Below are 20,270 nucleotides of genomic sequence, written 5' to 3'. Positions count from 1 at the left end.
CCCTGCTTGTGTTCCCTCTCTCGCTGTGTCTCTCTCTGTCAAATAAATAAAATCTTAAAAACAAAACAAAACAAAAAACAAAAATGTAGATCCCCTGTTCCAGAGGGGAGGTGACAAAAAACACCCTGTAGAAGGAATGATGAGGCCCAGCTTACCACAGAGCTGGCGGGCGAGCCTGGGTTAGTTAGGAAGCATTCTTGTACGTGGTCAGCTCTGATCATCGGAACGTGGCAGCTTTTTCTTTTTTTTTTTTTTTAGGTGGACATAGCTTTTCCTTCAACAGCTACAAACTGAGCATAAAGTGAGCTTGGAGTTAATCTGTAGAAGGAATCTCATGATTCCAAATATAAATGATTCGAGTGATATTTATTATTACTGTGCTAGCCCTTAGCGTGAATACTTAATATGGGTCTTCTTGCTTCCTGCTTATTCAGTACATAAATTAGAGTCAGGACACATCCTGATATTTCTTAGTTTTTGCTTTCACAAATATCCCCTTATTTTCTCCTGATTTTGCCTCTTTTCCTCATTTTTGTTTCTCTGCAATTAAGGCTTCACCCGTGTAAGTACATCCCAGGTCATCAGAATTTGGGCAATTAAGAGTCATCTTTTCCTTCTTATATTCTGAGTTAGAATGCATTACACTTTAGAAATTTTGAGGAATTCTTCTGAAAACCTACACCAGGATTTCTTTACCATGCAGCTACTGACTCCTTTCTAAACCAATAGGGTATGGAAGAATTCACAGACTGAGTGTCCTTAAAAATTGTATTTGCCTCATATCCTTTTTTTTTTTAAGATTTTATTTATTTCTTTGAGAGAGAGTGGGTGAGAGAGAACAAGCGGGGGAGCAGCAGAGGGAGAGGGAGAAGCAGACCCCCTCACTGAGCAGGGAGCCTGATGTGGGACTCGACCCCAGGACCCCCGGATCATGACCCGAGCCGAAGGCAGAGGCTTAACCGACTGAGCCACCCGGGCGCCCCTGCCTCATATTCTCTTATCTTTCCTCTTCTCCTGCCCCATTTAAGAAACAAAACAGAAACAAACAAAAAATCAGACAAGAACCCAGGGAGAACACATTTCCAATCTGAACTCCTTATTTCTAATCTGGGGACCAAAGTCTACCTGATACTTTGTAGAATAAAGTGGGATACAAATTAGAATATTTATGCACGTTAAATCCATTTTTTTGTTTTTTCCTTTTTTTTCCCTTTTTTTAGATAATGGCCCATGTTTAGGCTCTCGGAAGCCAGACCAACCCTATGAATGGCTTTCATACAAACAGGTGAGTTTTCTGGTTCTGTGGGTCGTCATGCATGCCGTGGGGCTGAAATCCATTTGTTCTTGGAGCCACTGACTGTGAGGGCTGTAAGCTTGCTGTAGAATCTGTGCACTGGACTAGCTCAGAGCTCTGGGGTAAACGTGCATCATCCAAAGGGAGAAGTTTTACACAAAGATTTGGGAAAAACTGGTTAAGTAACTTAATTGGTGGGTCAAAAGCACTTTCTTGTAGACCTGAAGTGGATGCATTGTGAAGTAGAATATAATTCTATGATAACGTTCTAGAAATGTGTTTGAAGCAGGTGACTCTCTCCCAGAGCCCATGGGGGGATAGAAATTCTCTGCCTTGCGGGGTACTAGAGACATTTAGAAGCCCCAATATAGAGCAACTCTCTCATTTTATAGATGAGAAAACATCCCCTAGGAAAGGACGGGACTCGCCTAAGGTCACAGCTGGTCAGTGGCAGAAACAGGACCAGAAGTGAGCTCCACATCTCCTGGTCTAGGGCTCTTCAGTGCATCGTATGAACCCGGCCAGCTTGGGACTGGTGTGACATTGAACCCCAGGGCAGCCACAGCGAGCGGTACAGAGGCTCAGAGACGACACCTGCAGTATCGTACAAGCACAAAGCTGGGATCTGGGCGGATTTATTCTTGTCCCTCTGCAAGCCCAACTGATCCACAGCTGCAGCTGTTTAAATAGTTTCTGACAGCAGGGAGCAGAGCAGGAAGACATTGCTTTTTATTTTTATCGTGATAACAGGATATCTCGAAGCTCCTGCTTCCCCTGCCCCCATGGACGTAGGACCCCAGGGGTGTATGGAAGCCACTGGAAGTGTCCTCTCTGCTGCCTTTTGTTTCCAGCACAGCTGTCCAGGAAGCAGCTCTGTGCTCTAGGGGCAGGTCGTCCTGTGGCATTCGTGAATACAAATGAGCTTCCTCCTTCCATGTTTGGTGTGAAGGGTGCTTCTAGCAGTTGGCACGCTCTGGAGTGTACGTGACGGGGGATGGTCACGAGGAGCCCCAAGGAGCCACGAGGAACTCCTGAGGCCCTCCCTAGACTGAGACACACACCGCACGCTCTTCCCCTGCGCTCCTCTGAGGAGGAATGAAATGCAAAGGCTTTGCTTGCGTAGCTCTTGACGGAGAGCAAAGAGGCAAAACAGCTCGGTGTACCTTTCTTGTGGAAGGAGCGAAGAGCTGTGTAGCCCCAGGGGCCAGAGGGAATCCACCGCTTTTATTTTGCATTACCAGAGCTAAAATAAAGTTGCTGCGGAGCCTCCTCATTTTCACACGTGGTGTATAAACAGTTGATGTGTGTTGGACACATAATGTTGCATGGTGGGGCTTCAGGCCTCACAGAATCCCCAAGTGCTGTCTGGTTCCTTCTGTTGTATGCTGGCTGGAAGGCAGAGAAGGCAAGTCCACGGCAGATTGGATTTTTCGAGGCGGGGTGAAAATCAGTGCGTTTTCTGAAGGCGTTAATCTGTGTTTTTGTACATTTCAGCCAGAGGCTGGTGACGATCTAAAACTAGACCCATGGGTGGGGCGCCTGGGTGGCTCAGTCGGCTAAGCGTCTGCCTTCGGCTCAGGCCGTGATCCCAGGGTCCCAGGATCAAGCCCCGAGTCGGGCTCCCTGCTCTGCAGGGGGCTTGCTTCGCCCTCTCCCTCTACCTGCTCCCCCTGCTGTGCTCTCTGTCTGTTAAATAAATAAAGTCTTTAAAAATAAATAAATAACACTAGACCCACGGAAGCCAACTCTGGATTTGTACATTCAAGTGTTTTCGTTAGCCTAGCGACTCTGACCTTTGTGGGGCTAGGAGCCCCTTTGAGGTTTTCTCAAGAAAGGTATGGAGCCTCTTTCTAGAGCTAGAAATGCCTGCAGGTTATCCCGATACGCTCTGCAAACCACGGCAGCATTTCACGGGTTCCCATCCCCGACATGCGAGCAGAGGTTGTGAAACAGGCTGTGAGTAGAAAAACAGTAAGCGTATTCGTATCATTCTTGCTGTCACCTCACCTGTGTCAGCCCTCCTTCCCATAGGCAGAGTGCAGAGTTCTGGGCCAGAAGAGATGTGGCTTTATTCCCTACAGGCGTGGGTGCAATTTCAAAGTGCTCTTGAGAAGCCATCAATTGAGAATCAAGAAAATGATTCCAAATTTGAAGATTAAAAAAAAATTATTTTTTAGTTACTTTGGGATAGGAATGGGGAGAGGACAGGGCCAGGTTTATAGTCCCACCTAATTTTTATGAATCTACCTATTTTTACTTGCAATAAGAGTATTTATTTTCTTATTTATTTATTTTACTTAAAATTGTTACAAGTTTTTTGAAGGTGTCCCCCAAATTTGCTCTTCCTGTATTTATAGCAAATGACAAGTTTTGGCTGCTTTGCTGCTCTTTATAACTACCAATAGTCACAGTAATAATAATAATAATTCTGTGTCCTTGTATTACTTTTATAATTTTATAAAACTAAACTGTAAAATAGAAATGTGTCAGAAGGCCTGGCATCCACTGACCTGTGACCTGCAGCTGTCGGGATCTGATTCGTCCGCTTCGCAGAAGGAGCCCTGTGATCAGTTCCCTTAATGGTGTGTTCTGGTGAATCAAGCCTTGCGTTTTACAAAAATGTAGAGCAGAAAGAGTGCCTGTTTGCTCCCGCTCTCCCCCTTGGTGCGGGGCTGCTTGCTGGCCGAGATGTCAGGCTTGGCCGTCACCCCGTGAGCTTTGTTCCTTGCATTGGGCCTGACGCAGTTCCTGATATTTGTCCTCCCCATTCTAGGTTGCAGAGATATCCGAGTGTGTGGGCTCAGCACTCATCCAGAAGGGCTTCAAGCCTGCCCCGGATCAGTTCATTGGCATCTTCGCTCAGAACAGACCCGAGGTATTGACCATGAGACAACAATTGTGTGTGGTGTTGAGAGTTCTCAGATGGAAGAGCCAGTTGGGAGGTCACACCTACCTTTGCCCAGGACCTGATTTTGTGCTCTGATCTCTACTGAGAATATATGTCTCTGTGTTACTCCTTAGAAAGTGACACAGTTATCTTATGATCTCGCTGATAGGTGGAATTTAAGAAACAAAACAGAGGATCATAGAGGAAGAGAGGAGAAAATAAAACAAGATGAAATGAGAGAGGGAGACAAACCATAAGAGACTCTTAACCATAGGAAACAAACTGAGGGTTGCTGGAGGGGAGGTGGGGGGATGGGGTAACTGGGTGACAGACATTAAGGAGGGCATGTGATGTAATGAGCACACCGGGTGTTATATAAGACTGATGAACACTGACCTCTACCTCTGAAACCAATAATACATTATATGTTAATTGAATTTAAATAAAAATAAATAAAATTTTTTAAAAAGTGCCACATATGAAAACCCAAGCCAGGGCCTCCTTGGCCTTTATGTTGCAGTGGGTGGGGGGAATCACTTTTTGGATTATTGGTTTTGTTTTTTTAAAACCAGGTCTCAAACAAAAACTAACAAAGAGGTTACTAGAACAAATAACTCACAAAGACTCTTCTTACCTTAAGGCTTATGTCTGTGATTAGAAAAATAGCATCTGTAAATTGTAGAGAAACGTGGACACATTTTTGTCAGTTGCAGACTCTCCTCTTTGCTCTCTGAAAGGTAGGAGCTTGCCCTCTGATCAGGTTACAAAATTTAAAATACCCCGAGCAGCGGGGAAAGTGCCTTGACCCTGAGTCAGCCTTAATGTGGGGGTGCAGTCTATCTGGCTGTCAAGTGCGCTGCATCGTACTTCTGCAGATCCTTGCATTAAAGGTCAGTTTATGTGAGAAGCCCTTTTGGAGCTGTTGCTTATAGTGTTCATGAACAAATTAGTGGCATAACTTGGCTGGGAAAAATTCAAGCACCTAAGCTTGAAGGAATTGAATTGATTCTTGTGTCCAAAAGACGTGTGGGCTCCATCCCTGTGCTACCGACTGTTTTATAAATGAGGATGGTTTCCTACAGTTTTATGTATTGGCACGGGAAAAAGAGCGTTTTCCCACAGCTGGACGACCAGGCTCATGAAATTTAGTTTCTTTCATCTCAAGTAAAACTCATTCAAGGGAACACATCCCAGATTTTTGCGTGAGTGGAATTTTATAATGAACCTATCACGAGGACAGGTATTCCTTACTTCACAGAGTAAGCTCCTTCCTGTATTTATCAGCTAGTTTAATAAATGTTTATTGAGCATCTACTATATGCCAGGCACTGTGAGGCTCCAAAGCAAAACAGTGACTTGGATCCTCCTCCTAAGGTACCATGTGAGGGAACACTGGCCCATAAGCTGATGCTTTCTCTGTAGCGTGGTAAGCGTGGACACAGGGAAAAAGGATTATGGGAGCTCAGTCAAGGAGGACTTCCTGGAGGTGGCCTCCCAGTGGCGTGTTGAAGGATGTGAGGGTGGGGGAGCCAAGGGAATGTCAGGAACAACCACATGTTTGCATCAAGCAGCATGTCTGTGTTGGGGAAGGAGGCATTTTCTTACGGTAGAGCTTGGAGGTGCAGGAAAGACAGGACCACATGTACCACACGGCCCTGCTGAGGAGCTTGGACCCGACCTCCATGTTCACAGCTTCAAATTGGTGCCAGGAAAGCAAAGGGGGAAAAATATTTCCGGGCCAAGTGAATATGAGTGCGTCGTGCTCCCTTCCTACAGCAGCTACGTCTTTATCTGTGCGTCAGCGTTCTGCAGGGGATTCGAGAACCGCAGCTGGAGGTTAACGGTGCCGCCAAGGATTTTAAGTGAAAGGCTGATCTCACCATGTTTGCCGTGTAGACTGAGTAGTTGCCGCATGGCTGATGAGTTTAGAGGCAAGGGGACCGGTTACTGTATCATAACGTCTTTCCCTTCACCACTTTTCTGGGGAGATTTTGCCAGAACATTTTTCCTGTTACACAAGTGTGTGTCCCTCCTTCCCCAGTTCCCAGGTCCTACTGCACACAGCTGCCAGGTTGGTCTTCCTCAGACCCAGAGCCTCTGTTGTGCCGAGAAGCCCTCCGCAGCTGTGCATCCCCCCGGGGAATGGAGCCAGGCCCCTCCCTAGCCGCAGCCTTGCTCCTCCCACCATAGCCTTGCCTACTGGAACACCCATTCCGGCCAGGGTGCTTACCCCGCTCTTCCCTGCTCTCCATCATGCAGTCTCCACTACTGGGGTCTCCTTGCCTTTCTCTCTGTCTGTCCAAACCGTGCTGCCTTGGCAAAGGGTGAGCTCAGTTACCTTCCCCGAAAAGGTGGCCCACCGTGGTCTTCCTCGTGTCCAAGTCGGTCACTCTCTTATATTGTTAATTATCTTTTCCCATATTTGCCTCAGTTCTTCCGGCAAGTTGCTCTTTCCTTCGAAGAAGGGGGCAGGTGTTTTGTTCTCATGATGAGTCCCTCATGGTGCCTGGCACATGGTAGTAGACACACAAGTGTGAATTTTGTCACGTCTCGTGTTTCCACTTTGAATCTCTCTAGAGTGTTGTTCTCCTTGGAGTGGTTCCATGACGACATCTCGTTCTCTTTCCCCGATCTTTACTGTTCATTTAGTGGGTGATCATTGAACAGGGATGCTTTGCTTACTCTATGGTGGTCGTTCCCCTCTATGATACCCTTGGAACAGAAGCAATCACCTACATAGTCAACAAAGGTATGTCTGTGGTTTCCGGGTGGACGTTGGCCTAGTTATCAGCTAGATTTGGTCACTTTACATTTGGTTATATTTGATTTGATAGGCATTTTATGTTTATTTTTTTAAAGGTTTTATTTATTCATTTGAGAGAGAGAGAGGGGAAGAGAGAGAGAGAGCATAAGAACCGGGGCAGCGGTGGAGGGAGAGGGAGAAGCAGACTCTCCTCTGAGCAGGGAGTCCAACACGGGGCTCGATCCCAGGACCCCGGGATCATCACCTGAGCTGAAGGCAGACACTTCACTGACTGAGCCACCCAGGCGCCCCCAGGATTTTATGTTTAAATGCACATCTATCTTTCTATTCAAAGACTGTAGTTCTTAAAATAACCTAGCGTCAGATATGATACAGTCAGGCTTTTAATATCTCAGAGCTCATTCTTCATTGTGTCTCTTCCTTCCCAGCTGAACTCTCTCTGGTTTTTGTTGACAAGCCAGAGAAGGCCAACCTCTTATTAGATGGTATGGAAAATAAGTTAACACCAGGCCTTAAAACCATTGTCCTCATGGACTCCTATGGCATCGATCTCTTGGAACGAGGCAAAAGGTGTGGTGTGGAAATCACCAGTATGAAGGCAATGGAGGTGAGTTATCCTGCCCACTTCTCTGATAGGTGCCCCTGTGGCCATTTTGGCTCAAATGCGGTATCCAGTGCAATCACACAATCCCAGCTCAGCAACCCATAACAGACGCAGAGTGGAAATTCCTGTCTCCTTACTGGAAAGAAGAATTCTGCATGCATGCCCCACTGTGAATTCATCACATAGAAAGTATTCTCATAAGACAAGTTGCAATGCTCACATATTTATTCTAGAGTACTGACAGGCCACGCCAATATATGGTAGAAACGTGCATTTCCAATTCAGGCGGAGATTTAAGTTTGTATGTCCTTATAGTAGCTTTCATGCCATTTACTTACTGATTTGTTTCTAAAACAGAGCCCGCTACAGAAATCTGCCTCATTATTCTTTTTCCCAAGTTGTGAATTTCCAGCATAGATGTTGGATTTGGTTTATTTTTATATTAAATTTCTTAAGATTCACATTAATCAACACTTTAAAGGTAATTACCATTCTAGGAAAATGAGTGGGGCCTATGTTTAAATCGGTTGTTTGACATAACATCGTGTAAGAAGCTGAATCTCCCAGTAGGATTTGGATTAGAGTTTAATCCTAAGAAGCTGGTAAGAGGAGGATCTTGTCAGGTACATATCACTGGAATAGGCTAAATACAGTAAGTTGTTCTCCTTCCGAAAATGTTATAAATATTTTCCTGGAACTGTTATAAATAGGGTTTCAAATTTTATTTATAGTTCTCCTTCTACAAGGAATTGGAGGCTACAAACAAGGGTCTATGTAATACCTTTACAGAGGAACTTAGCCTTCATAGGGAAACTGTAATTTGTTCTAACAGAGCCTCTGTCACATACACACACACACACACACACACACACACAGTAGCAGAGAAGCTGAGTCCTTAAGAACGGGTGTGCTATACTGTTTAATTGGGCTTTTAGCTAGCTTTTTACCCAGTGTTTCTGCACGTTTGTTTTTTTACTTGTGATCGCCGCTCACAATAATGTCATCGTTTCCTCCCATCTTTTCTCCTTCTCCCTAACCCCACCACACAAACATGCACATGCACACATGTGCACACACATACACACAGAGGAATTTTTCAGTGTTTTTCGACGGCTCTACGATGAAGTAATTTTAAGATGAAAAAATTTAGGTAAGTTAAGATTGTAATATAAAGTTTATATTAAAAGCTCTATTTTATAAAAGACGCTATTCCACACTTCCCCATGTAATATGATTCATACTTGGTTTTTAAAAATTTTGTAAGCAAAAGGTTAATTTTCAAGATGTGGATTTAAAATTGGCTTTATGGTTGGTCACATGATCAAGTTTATAGTAATAGATAGTTTTATAGGATCAAAAAGGAAAATATTGGTATTTGAAATTTTTGCTTTTTTTGGTATTTTATTATGAAAATTTTCAAACAGGCAAGCCAGTTGGGAGAATTGAACAGTAGACTGCCGTACAACCCCCAAGCACCCCACAGCTAGCATTTTAATATATTTGCTTCATCACGTACTCATGCATCACTCTGTCCCTCCATTCATTCGTGAATCTATTATTTTAATGCATTTTCATTAACTTCTAGTTTTGGCACCCCTAAATACTTTAGCATGTTAATCATTAACTAGAATTTGGTTTTTCTTCTGGTTAAGGTGTTTTGTTTTTGGCATTTGGAGCCTGAAGATGGGAACTCGTTTATTTTTAAGGTTGCTGTACTCTTCTACATAATGTCCTTAGGTTTGAGGCTGTGGACTTCCTTGGCTAATAGGGCACTCATTTGGATAATGTTTGTTCCTGATAAATTAAAAGCCAAATCGCATGTAACTATTGAAGTTATGTAAGAATTTTGAACAGATGAGTGGAGATTTGGGTCTGATGAAGATTCTTTTGGGAAAAAAAATGGAATTACCATTGCTTCAGCTCTTGGTTGACTTCTATTTGGACTTCACTGTTCCTGTTTTGAATCAGTGGTCTGTTTATAGATATAATTTAAAATGTAATTAAGATTAAAAACAGTTTAAAACCATACACCGGGCAGAAACTCCCGAGCCCTGAGCACATTCATCATATTTCCATTTAATTCTAGGTATGCTCACTCCATATGCTCATTCAGGCCATTCAGTTTTAATAGGAAAAGAATATAAATGGTTCATTAGTGAAATTAATAGCTAATTAACGTGGCCATGGAGATGCTTCCATGCAGTGAACTGAACAGCATCGAAATGACCCCCTGGTAGTGACGGGGAGCCAGCCACTGAGAGATGCACCCCTCAGAAATGAACCTGCTGCTCTTTATGTCCGTTCAAGAGGACTGTTTTATAATTGAGGGTTCCCAAATCTTTTTTTTAATCCACTCCATGTGGGGGGTACAGATATTTGAGCCTCTAGCATTTCATCTGGCAGAGATGGGTTTTTCTCTCCAGACTGAAGAAGATGCCAGTTACCCAGAATTGGGTGATTTTGGGAGGATGCAGAACATCTTCAGTTCTTGGGTTATAATTACGGTTTGATGTTGGTCAAGAGCCAGGCTTTGCTAAAGACCATGAAAGGGTGTAGGAGTGGGGGCAAGAAATCCATCGTCAAAGACTCTGGTTACTGGCTTTTGAGTAAATCCTGTTTCAAAGACTAGTCCTCATACCATTTATATGGTTTTATATATGAAAGAAGACAACTGGAAAATGGCGTCTGAGAACAATGCGTAAACATTTCGCTTCACGTTCATTAAAATTGCCAGTTTCTTTCATTTGAAATGTCTGCTGTCTTTGAGCCAGCAATAAGTGAATCCCACAGTAAAGTCAGCTTGAAATGACTAGATGTCACCTTCTTCTTTACATTTAGAAAATATTTCCATTTAAGATTTTTTTTTTTCTCATTAAGGACCTGGGAAGAGCCAACAGACAGAGGCCTAAGGTAAGTTCATAATGTCAGCCCCCTGCTTCAGCCCTTCCAATATCTAGTTGTGTCTGAGACTAGTACACATCTTGGGGGTTAGCAAATGGCTTACAGTTTTCTTTTCGGTTCTGACTTAGACCACCTCGGTTGTGATTTGTTTTGTTTGGTTTTGTTTTTTTAATGTGCTGTAGCCTCCAGCACCTGAAGATCTTGCGGTCATTTGTTTCACCAGTGGTACTACAGGTAAGTTTTGAAATGTGGTCTCTTCTGAGTGGTATCTGGAAGTGTGTACCCCCTGCCCCCTTTCTTGGATGGCGGGTGACGGGGGACTTAGTTGAGCTACAGATGGACCGAAAGCAGAGGACCTAGAGGGGCTCGAGCGCTCTTCTCTTGTCACCGTATCTGACCTTCTCGGAACCTGAGCGTGCCGTGTACTTCCTCGGACGGTTATGGAAGGCAACAGTAGATTCCCCATTTCCTGGGACAAACCGACATTTGATGTCCAGAAATAAAGTTCCTGGGTTTTCTCCTCTTACGTGCCCTCTAAAAGTCACCTATGTTAATAAATGTTGTTTATGATAAGAAGTTTCATGTAAAGTATGGCAGATTGTTCCGGAATGTCAGGTCATCCAATGTTTGGCTTTCCTGGGTGCACCTCAGGCTAGAGGCATAACCCAATTATACAGGGTTCTCGGCTTCCTTAATTTCTGTCACTTTTGGATGGACTTTCTTTAACTTTGTTCTGCTCCTGTGTGTTCCTCAGGCAACCCCAAAGGAGCACTGATCACTCATCGAAATGTAGTGAGCGACTGTTCAGCTTTTGTGAAAGTCACAGAGGTAAACTTTAGGGATTTTGTCCTCTTTCTTCATGTTCTTTGATTGGCATGAGGCCTCAAGAATGAGAGTGGTAAAGGCAGCCCCGCCATGTTAGGCCCCTGCTGTATTTGAGGTAGAGATAAGATCTGAGCTTTAATATGGTCTAAGTCACCTGCCCTCAAATTGTTTTCATTGCGGACCTAATCTCCCAACTCCTGCATGTGACCATAAAGCTGAATGGACAGAAGCTATTACAACTTTTATAGGGTACAACTTTATATGGATACTGCTCTATAAATGTTTCCAGGACAGGACCAAGAAGAAATGACTCTCTTGGGCTCTTATCTACCTACTATTCCAGTGTGGGGAAAATAATTTCTTTAAGTGGACAAATGCAATGTTCAATGGTACGCAGAAGGTTTCTGAATTATTATACTTTATCACAGTTGACTTCACTTCCATTTTATAAGAAAGATTAAAGCCTTGAACTTTTGTTGGTTTCCTATAATCTTAAAGTTTGTCCCCCCAAGTGTCCTAGTCCTCTGGGTGGCCGTAACGAAATCACACAGGCGTAGTGGCTTAAACGACAGATATTTATTTTCTCACAGTGCGGGAGGCTGGAAGTCCATGATCAAAGTATCAGCAAATTCGGTTGCTGGTGAGGGCTTTCTTCCTGGCCTGTAGGTAACCACCCCCTCAATGTGTCCTCACCTGCCCTTTCCTCTGTGTGTGCATGGAGAATGAAGGAGAGGTTTCTGGTGTTTCTTCCTCTGCTTACAAGGACACCTGCCCTATTGGATCAGGTCCCCCACCCCATGACCTCATTTCACCTGAATTACCTACCCCAGGGCTCCATCCCCAAATCCAGTCACGTTGGGGGTTAGGGCTTTAACATGAATTTGGGGAGGAGGGGGATACAATTCAGTTATAGCAGCAAGGGTATATTTCAAACTTGAGTTTTAAAAGTACTTCTTGAGCAATATAATGCCTTTCCCTCATACCTTTGCACATTTTACATAATTTGCTTTTGCAGTCTCTGGGAGGGTTCTTCTGTGAGCCCTAATTTTCACAACAGGAGCCCCCATGCTTAATGGTTTTGGGGAATGCGGGTCTTTGGTGGTTACAGAAGGCCCGTGTCTCACGCCTGCCTCCACCCACACTTTCTTAATCCCAGATACCTTTTTTGGTGTATATTTCATAACCAGAATTCAACATTTAGTACCTCACCTAAGTGGAATTTTCATTTCCTAATTAGCCTCTGAAGAAAACTTAAAATACACTCGTGGCTCACTGAGGCAAATGATTACAGACTTTGTTTAAAATTAATGATAAGATCGGGGCATTCTCAACTTTGTAAAACTTCTAATCTTGCTAATGCACATTTTTGGGGGTACCAAATCGGAAAACTGAAAAGTGTAGAAATTACTGAGTCTGACTTCTCATATAAACTGTTTCCTCCTGAGATGAACTAGTTGGGATGCAGATCACACTTGACTAAAATTGATCTAAGATTGTGGCAGGTTCAGGCTGCATCACGTGCTTCTGGGGCTGCTGGGTTTGCTCAGGACTTTGGCGGGGGGGGTGGGCATGGCCCGGAAGTGGTCACATAGGCACCTGACGGGGCCTTCATTTCTTAATTGCGGGGGGGCAGCAGCTGCTAGAGGCAGTCTCCGCTTTGGCCAGAATTCCTTATGTGAATAACATGAACATTCCGCGCAAACCCTCACTATGCCTGGCTCTAAGTAAAGCCCATTCTTAGCCTTGCAATGGAAACCAGATGTCCCCCTCAGCCTTGATGTAGACCTCTGTCACAAATCAGCATTTTATAGGAGATGGTATCAGATCAGAGCTTGCACTAAACAAACCGAGACATTTTTCATGGGGTGTAAAGCAGGCCATTCAGGTAAAGATGTTGATCAAACTAAAATGCTCAAAATGCATTCATACTATACATTAAAGCAGCCTGGAAATCAGTTTTTCTTATCTTCCCTCCTTCTATCCCTTTACAACATAAAATGCTATTTTATGTTGGAATAGATCTTCCATTTCCACAACATATGCTATGTTCTGTTGGAACGGACCCTTTATTTCTTACTTAAGGTGGAATTGAGCTTGCTGGACAATGGGGTCTGGTAACTTTGAAATACTAAATGATTAAAGTACATAATCCCTTAATTAATATCCCAATTTGGACAAAATTTTCCCTATTTGGACTAAAGCCCAGAGTGGGTTTACTTTACCATGAGGAATGACCTCCACTCTAATTGAATAATTAGTTAAAGTATTGCTTTTTCATTTCATCCTTTGGTGAGAAATAACTGCAGATTGTAAGCAAACGGTACTTGTCCTTAGCATTAAGGTATTATGTGCTCTGAAATAAAATGGGAAATTACTGGGAATATTAAGGCTTCTCTCCTTGCTGGTGTCTTTGCTTACAGAATACAGCCAACCCTTCCCCAGATGATACTTTGATATCTTTCTTGCCTCTCGCCCATATGTTTGAAAGAGTTGTAGAGGTAGGCCTTGTTTTGTTTTCTTTGTGCTTGCTTGCTCGTTTGTTGGTGTTCTGCTAAGTTGTTGTGTTTTACAGACAGTTCTTGCCTTGAATGCCAGTGACACACACATTTCGTTTTTACCACTTGCACACATGTATGAGCAGCTGCTTCAGGTAAGTTTTCACGGGCAGACTGTCATCCCCAGAGAGAATTCTTTGCTCAGCCCCATTTTAGAAATGGTGCTAATTGCTTAAAAGAGTATAAATGTTGGGAGTGGAAGTGGGGGTGGTCCGAATACTTGAACTTTAATCATTCATTTTAAAATTAGATGCTCAGACTTCTGAAGGCTATGCACATGGGTGTGATTCCAGAAAGATTAACTGTAAAAAGTAGAATTTTTATGAACGCCATCCTGCAAAGCCCCGTGAAGCTTCTGCCTCTGTAAATAGCTTCCGGTTTTCACTTGGCTTGTTCATAATGCACCAGTCGGCTTAAGATTCATTTTTTTCACCAATATTCCAAGTGCCCTTGGAAAAGCAGGATGATCTTTAGCTAACCTTGGCCTGGGTCACGTGTATACAACTGTGACGAGAACCATCACTTACTTCTCCTTCTTGGGACAATGTTGGGTCATATACTTCCAGGAAAAGCCAGTGGGCACCATTCATTCATTTGACAAATATTTATTGAGCACCCGTTGTGGGCCAAGCACTGTGCGAGGTGTCAGTGACCCAGACGAATCGAGAGGTGACTAACTGAGAGCGAGCAGCCCTTTGACTGGCTGCTGGCCTGTAGGATGCACTTACCCTGAAGGATCAAGGGTCACGAGATTCCCATCTTGCATCTGTTACCTCGGTTCCTGCACACCTCAGGAGGTCTTGTGACTTTCCAAAGTGATCTCAAATGAGTTGATAATGGCCCACGTACACCTAGTGCTTTTGGAAGGGTGCCTGGGCGCACACTCCCTGAGCTTGAGTTTTTAAACCAGGAACCAGGGTGTACGTTTCCAGTGGTTTCTGCTTTCAAGCCTGAGACCATGTGTACTTCCGTGGCATCATCTTTTGACACTCTCTTTCTCTTTAACGTTTAAAATAGGCTGACTGTGGGTCAAGTGCATATGGCTTGCCGGGGCAATTTGCATTGGGCGGGAACAAATCCATGCAGTAGATTATAGCTGAACGTCAAGCCAGTCTGCTGTTTGATGCCCCAGTGTCTGAACTGCAACAGAGTCAGTGGTCTTTCAGACATTTCTTCAGGAGATTCAGATTTTAAAAATGAGACTTTAATAAGCTGGCAAATAGCCAAGTTTGCAAGTAGCTAAGTTTTGGGGGAATAAATTAAGCCTAAAGTTTCCAGGCAAGTACAATATTTGGATTACATAACACCGTGGCATTCATTCACCAGCTATTTATCCTAAAGCTAAAACAGCAGAAGCTCCATGATTATCACTAAAAACAGCATAGTCTGGTTTCTTACCAGCTCCTTTATCTTCAGGGGGATCCAGAGAAAAAAACCACACTTTGATGTTGTGCAATGACCAGGGAATGCAAGAACATTTTTTGAAAAGCTGTCGACACGCAGGAACTTAATGGTTTCTGGAAACTGGTCCAAATTGCTAAAACAGAAGCCTTGTGTGTCTGTGTGTATGTTGCGTAGTCCCTGCTTTGATGACAACATGTGGGTTATTTTTGTTTACTGCCCTAGTGTGTAATGCTGTGTCATGGAGCTAAAATAGGATTTTTCCAAGGAGATATCAGGCTGCTTATGGATGACCTCAAGGCACTTCAACCCACAATCTTTCCTGTGGTCCCCAGACTGCTGAACCGGATGTTTGACCGAGTAAGTTCCAAGGAGCAGCAGAGTGGGGGACAGAGCACTGGACCCAGAGTCCGAGACTTGGGTTTGAATTAGGCCCTCCAGGTACCTTCTGTAGGCCATCCCAAAAAGTGCAGTTTACCCAGCGGTAAAGCCTGAATGCATTTACCTCGCAGAGCCTTTGGTGAAGATGATAAGAGAAAACAGGTGAACATACTTTGTAAACTGGAAGACCCAATACAGGTAGAAGATGGAAGGTCATATTATTTGTACCATAAACTCTTTAGAGCCTCTGTTTTCTCATCTGCATGATGGACTGTGTTACCTCCTCCTGCTGTCTAGCTCATAAAGCTGCCAATTGCATCACATGATAACTATAATTATGAAATGGTTCTAGAAATTGTAATGCCCATGAGCATGTAACATTACTCAGCCACATGGAAAGAAGTGACAAGCCAAGCCAGGGGTGGAGAGAATGCCAGCCCCTCTGTGGGGGGTCACTGTGGCATGGACCACACATCCCAGGCAAGACCAGCATGTGACATGAGCAGTCTTCAAGATAAATTTGGACGGGGCAGTTTTCATGCTCTCTATTGTAAGGCAGGGCTTCTGTGATCTATGAGAACCTTCTCTCTCTCTCTTTTTTAATAGTCCTTTAAAAAAAATTTTTAAAAACAGCTTGATTGAGATATATAATTCACATTCCATATAATTCACCCGTTTAAAGTGTAAAATTCAAAGGTTTTTGGTATATTCACAGAGTTCTGCAACCATCACCACAGCCCATTTTTATCACCTCTGAAAGAAACCCTGAATCTGCCCAGTAGCTGTTCTCTACCCCCTCCGACTCCCAGGCAAAACGAATCTGCTTTTTGAATCTGTAGATTTCCCTCTTCCGGACCATCATGTGAATGGAATCCATGATTATCACTAAAAACAGCATAGTCTGGTTTCCGTGTTCTCTTGTGACTGGCCTCTTTCACGAGGTTCATCCATGTGGGAGCACGTGACAGTACTCCATTCCTTTTAATGGCCAAGTAATATTCCATGTATGGCTAGAACATATTTTATTTATCCCTTCATGCATCAGTAGGCCTGTGGGTTGTTGTCACTTCTTGGCTGTCATGCATAATGATGCTACGAGCATTCTATACCAGTGTCTGTGTGGACCCGTGTTTTCATTTCTCTTGGGTACTTTACCAAGGGGCGGAATTGCTGGGTCCCGTGGTACTTCCGTGTTTCACTATTTGAGGAACTACCAGTCTGCTTTCCAAAGCAACTATGCCCTATTACATTCCCCGCCTCCAGCAGCAGACGAGGGCTCCCATTTCTCCACATCTTCACCAACACTTGTTATTTTCTGACTTTTCGATTCTTGCCATCCTTGTCATTTTGTAACCATCTTTTCCTTCTTGACCCATCAGATTTTTGGGCAGGCAAACACCACGCTGAAGCGATGGCTGCTGGACTTCGCCTCCAAGAGGAAAGAAGCAGAGCTTCGCAGTGGCATCGTTAGAAACAATAGCCTGTGGGACAGACTCATCTTCCACAAAATACAGGTGCTACATTCTCAACTCTTGTTTGCTAGGGAGACTACCTTGGGCTTCGGAGTGTCTATGAGGGCCCCTTCTTGGGGCGCCTGGGTGGCTTAGTTGTTAAGCGTCTGCCTTCCGCTTGGGTCGTGATCCCAGGGTCCTGGGATCCAGCCCCGCATCAGGCTCCCTGCTCAGCTGGGAGTCTGCTTCTCCCTCTCCCTCTCCCTCTCCCCCTGCTTGTGTTCCCTCTTTCGCTGTGTCTCTCTCTGTCAAATAAATAAATAAATAAATAAATAAAAATTATGAGGGCTCCTTCTTAAAGCGAGGTGTGATGGTGAGGGAGAAGGGCACGTTGTTGGTTATCTGGGCACATTTCTAAAAATTAAGGACAAAGCCAGTACATAAACCTCAGTGTCCCATGCAAGCCCGAACAACATGGTAACATGGAAGGGCAGAAAAGGCCTCAGGGGAGTAGAGCCTCTGTAATTTATTTTTTACTTTTTTTAATTTAAATTCAATTAGCCAACATAGAGTACCTCATTAGTTTCAGATGTAGTAGCTCAGTGATTCATCAGTCTAATTATTTTTTTTTTTAAGATTTATTTATTTGAGAGAAAGAGAAGGAGCACAGGAGGGGGGAGGGGGCAGGGAGAGAGAGAATCTCAAGCAGACTCTATGCTGAGCACGGAGCCCGACGTGGGGCATGACCCCAAGACCATGACCTGACCCGAAATCAAGAGTCAGATGCTTAACTGACAGAGCCACCCAGGCACCCTGGGCCTTTCTTATTTTTTATCTTGCTTTCCTTTTCTGAAGCAAGTACATTACTCATTTCTTAGGCACCAGTGATAAAGAATGCAGAATAATAATACTATGTCCCCAAAAATGCCACATGTGGTGGTTGCCTCCCAACCCACCACAGTCTTGTTCTAATTCCTTCAAAATACCTGCAGGTAGAGGTATTGGCTTGTTTTTCTTTTTTTTTTTTTTTATAAAGATTTTATTTATTTATTTATTTGAGAGAGAGAGAGAGAAACAGCATGAGAGGGGAGAGGGTCAGAGGGAGAAGCAGGCTCCCCACTGAGCCGGGAGCCCGATGTGGGACTCGATCCCAGGACTCCGGGACCATGACCTGAGCTGAAGGCAGTCGCTTAACCAACTGAGCCACCCAGGCGCCCTTGGCTTGTTTTTCATACCCGTTGAGAGAGAAGGGTGTAGCGTCAGGAGGAAACCAGCTCCAGCCAGGCCTTCCTCTTTTGAATGCCTGTGAGTTCTCTGCACTTTGGTGAGCTCCATGTGGCCTGCAGAGAAGGAGCCAGTGGATCCGGGCCCCGGGTTCCCAGAAGGGGTCTTTGAGGAGCCCGCCCCCATGCAGCCATTGGCCCCTCACTATCTCCCCTCTCCTTGCCTTGTAAGTCGAGCCTGGGAGGAAAAGTCAGGCTGATGATCACAGGAGCTGCGCCTGTGTCCGCCACCGTGCTGACGTTTCTGAGAGCAGCGCTCGGCTGTCAGGTGAGGTGGGCGTCACGCGGCTGGTTGTCTCGGGCTTTTTCAAGCCCAGGACTCTCCTTTCCAAAAAGTCAAAGTGTGTGTCTCATTTTGGTTTGGAAGATCACGTTATTCTCAGGTTGCTTAGAGACCCCAAGGCAGGAGATGATGCGTCTCTGGCCACCACAGACGGGTAAAGCACAGCCAGGAAACTTGCCTTTAATCCGGCCTGAGGGCACGGGGATGGGTTGCAGGTAATAAGCCGACCTGCAAACCCTGGAGAGAACCTGCCTTAAAGAGGGCGGGGGAGGCAGCCGAGCCTGGGCAACCAGGACAGGTGTGAGGCACAGCCGTGAGTGGACAGAGCACCGAGTGCACTCCTGGGTGGGTCATGTGCAGTGTGACCTGTCGGGCCGTATTGGCGGCCCCCTCGCCTGTCTACAGTAGGGCGAGTAGAAGATGACCACGGACAATGGCCGGGGTTTCGGGTTGGGGGTGAAGATGTTTGGGTGCTATCATAGTAGTTCTGAACAGATTTTAAAAAGAGACGTGTCACCACGGTTAGCCATCACTCAGGAGTGAGGAGAACGTCCTGATCTGTGCCCTTGCAGCACAGTGTGACTGTTCTCTTTAATGACGTTTCGTCTCTTGGTGGCCCAGTTTTATGAAGGCTACGGACAGACCGAGTGCACCGCCGGTTGCTGTCTGACCATACCTGGGGACTGGACAGCAGGTAGGAGCCATGGGACACTCCTTATGGGGGTCTCCTTATTCCGGTGGGCGTTCTTGGAATTGGGTTCCTCCTCGGTTCGTTGACCAATGGAAGTTCTGTGTCTCGAGTGATTAGGCCTTGGGGCGAACAGTCTTGTCAATCAGGGATCCTTGTGGGAAAGGGCTGCTATGGCAGAGCATCCATGCTTGGAGGACCAGCTGGAAGGTGGGTGGCGTTAGATTCACCTAGAATCTGAAGCTGACAGCTGAGGGATAAAAGCCCTTTCCCCCGGGTTCAGAACATTTGGCCCCACAGAGCTTTCTGGGAATGGATTGGGGTCGAATTATTTGCTGGTAAATTTGACTTGAGTCTACACTGGGTGCTGGGCCGGGTGTTGAGACCACAGAGAGAAAGAAACAAGTCATTTCTCCCAAAAGGCGCAAGGAGAGGCAGATACGAAAATAATCGACGGAGCAGTTGTCCTTAAGCACATGGCTGCGTTTCATCCCCGCACCAACCCTGTGGCCTAAGTCCTGTTACCTCTGAGAGGAAATGAGTGTTGGTGAAAAAGCACATAAGCAGTGTCTAAGAATTTACCCGGCATTATGCTTCAGAGCCAGGATTCCAACCCAGCTCTGATGGTGGTACATTCTGCACTCTGATACGTGAACGCCACTAATTTATTTGGTATATTATAAATATGAGCACCGTCTAGGAACATGGATTCTCATGTCCAGACTCTAGAAGCTCAATTCTGCTGGGACTTGTACTAACAATCTCTAAACCTTCTTCCTGGTTTAATTTTTAACCCCTGGTTCCTTACCAGCCTAGAGAATTTGGAACAGTGATCTCTTTACACAAACATCATTAAAACATAGGAGGAATTATTTGTGATGCTCTTTTTTTTTTTAAGATTTTATTTATTTATTTATTTGAGAGAGAGAGAGATCACAAGCAGGACTTGGGGC

General features: G+C 44.7%; 1 protein-coding gene across 3 annotated transcripts in view; it reads left to right on the top strand.

Moving 5' to 3' along the window:
* The window catches only part of ACSL1 (acyl-CoA synthetase long chain family member 1), a 64,632-nt gene that overhangs the window by 37,289 nt on the left and 7,073 nt on the right, over nucleotides 1–20,270 (top strand). The window contains exons 4-16 of one of the 3 annotated variants that reach the window (XM_081807586.1): nucleotides 1,221–1,285; nucleotides 4,068–4,169; nucleotides 6,831–6,930; nucleotides 7,374–7,552; nucleotides 10,427–10,459; nucleotides 10,633–10,684; nucleotides 11,205–11,278; nucleotides 13,696–13,773; nucleotides 13,848–13,925; nucleotides 15,457–15,591; nucleotides 16,992–17,126; nucleotides 18,519–18,614; nucleotides 19,251–19,323. In XM_081807586.1, the coding sequence (XP_081663712.1) occupies nucleotides 1,221–1,285; nucleotides 4,068–4,169; nucleotides 6,831–6,930; nucleotides 7,374–7,552; nucleotides 10,427–10,459; nucleotides 10,633–10,684; nucleotides 11,205–11,278; nucleotides 13,696–13,773; nucleotides 13,848–13,925; nucleotides 15,457–15,591; nucleotides 16,992–17,126; nucleotides 18,519–18,614; nucleotides 19,251–19,323 (1,200 nt within the window). The remainder of the gene's footprint in view (nucleotides 1–1,220; nucleotides 1,286–4,067; nucleotides 4,170–6,830; nucleotides 6,931–7,373; nucleotides 7,553–10,426; nucleotides 10,460–10,632; nucleotides 10,685–11,204; nucleotides 11,279–13,695; nucleotides 13,774–13,847; nucleotides 13,926–15,456; nucleotides 15,592–16,991; nucleotides 17,127–18,518; nucleotides 18,615–19,250; nucleotides 19,324–20,270) is intronic. The other 2 variants (XM_081807584.1, XM_081807582.1) reach the window with 2 other exon arrangements.

Source organism: Leptonychotes weddellii, chromosome 2 (assembly GCF_054177405.1).
Source record: "Leptonychotes weddellii isolate Sample4059 chromosome 2, ASM5417740v2, whole genome shotgun sequence".
In the NCBI taxonomy this organism is placed as follows: Eukaryota; Metazoa; Chordata; class Mammalia; order Carnivora; family Phocidae; genus Leptonychotes; species Leptonychotes weddellii.
Note: the sequence above shows the minus strand (reverse complement) of the source record. Positions and strands in the feature narration are given on the sequence as shown.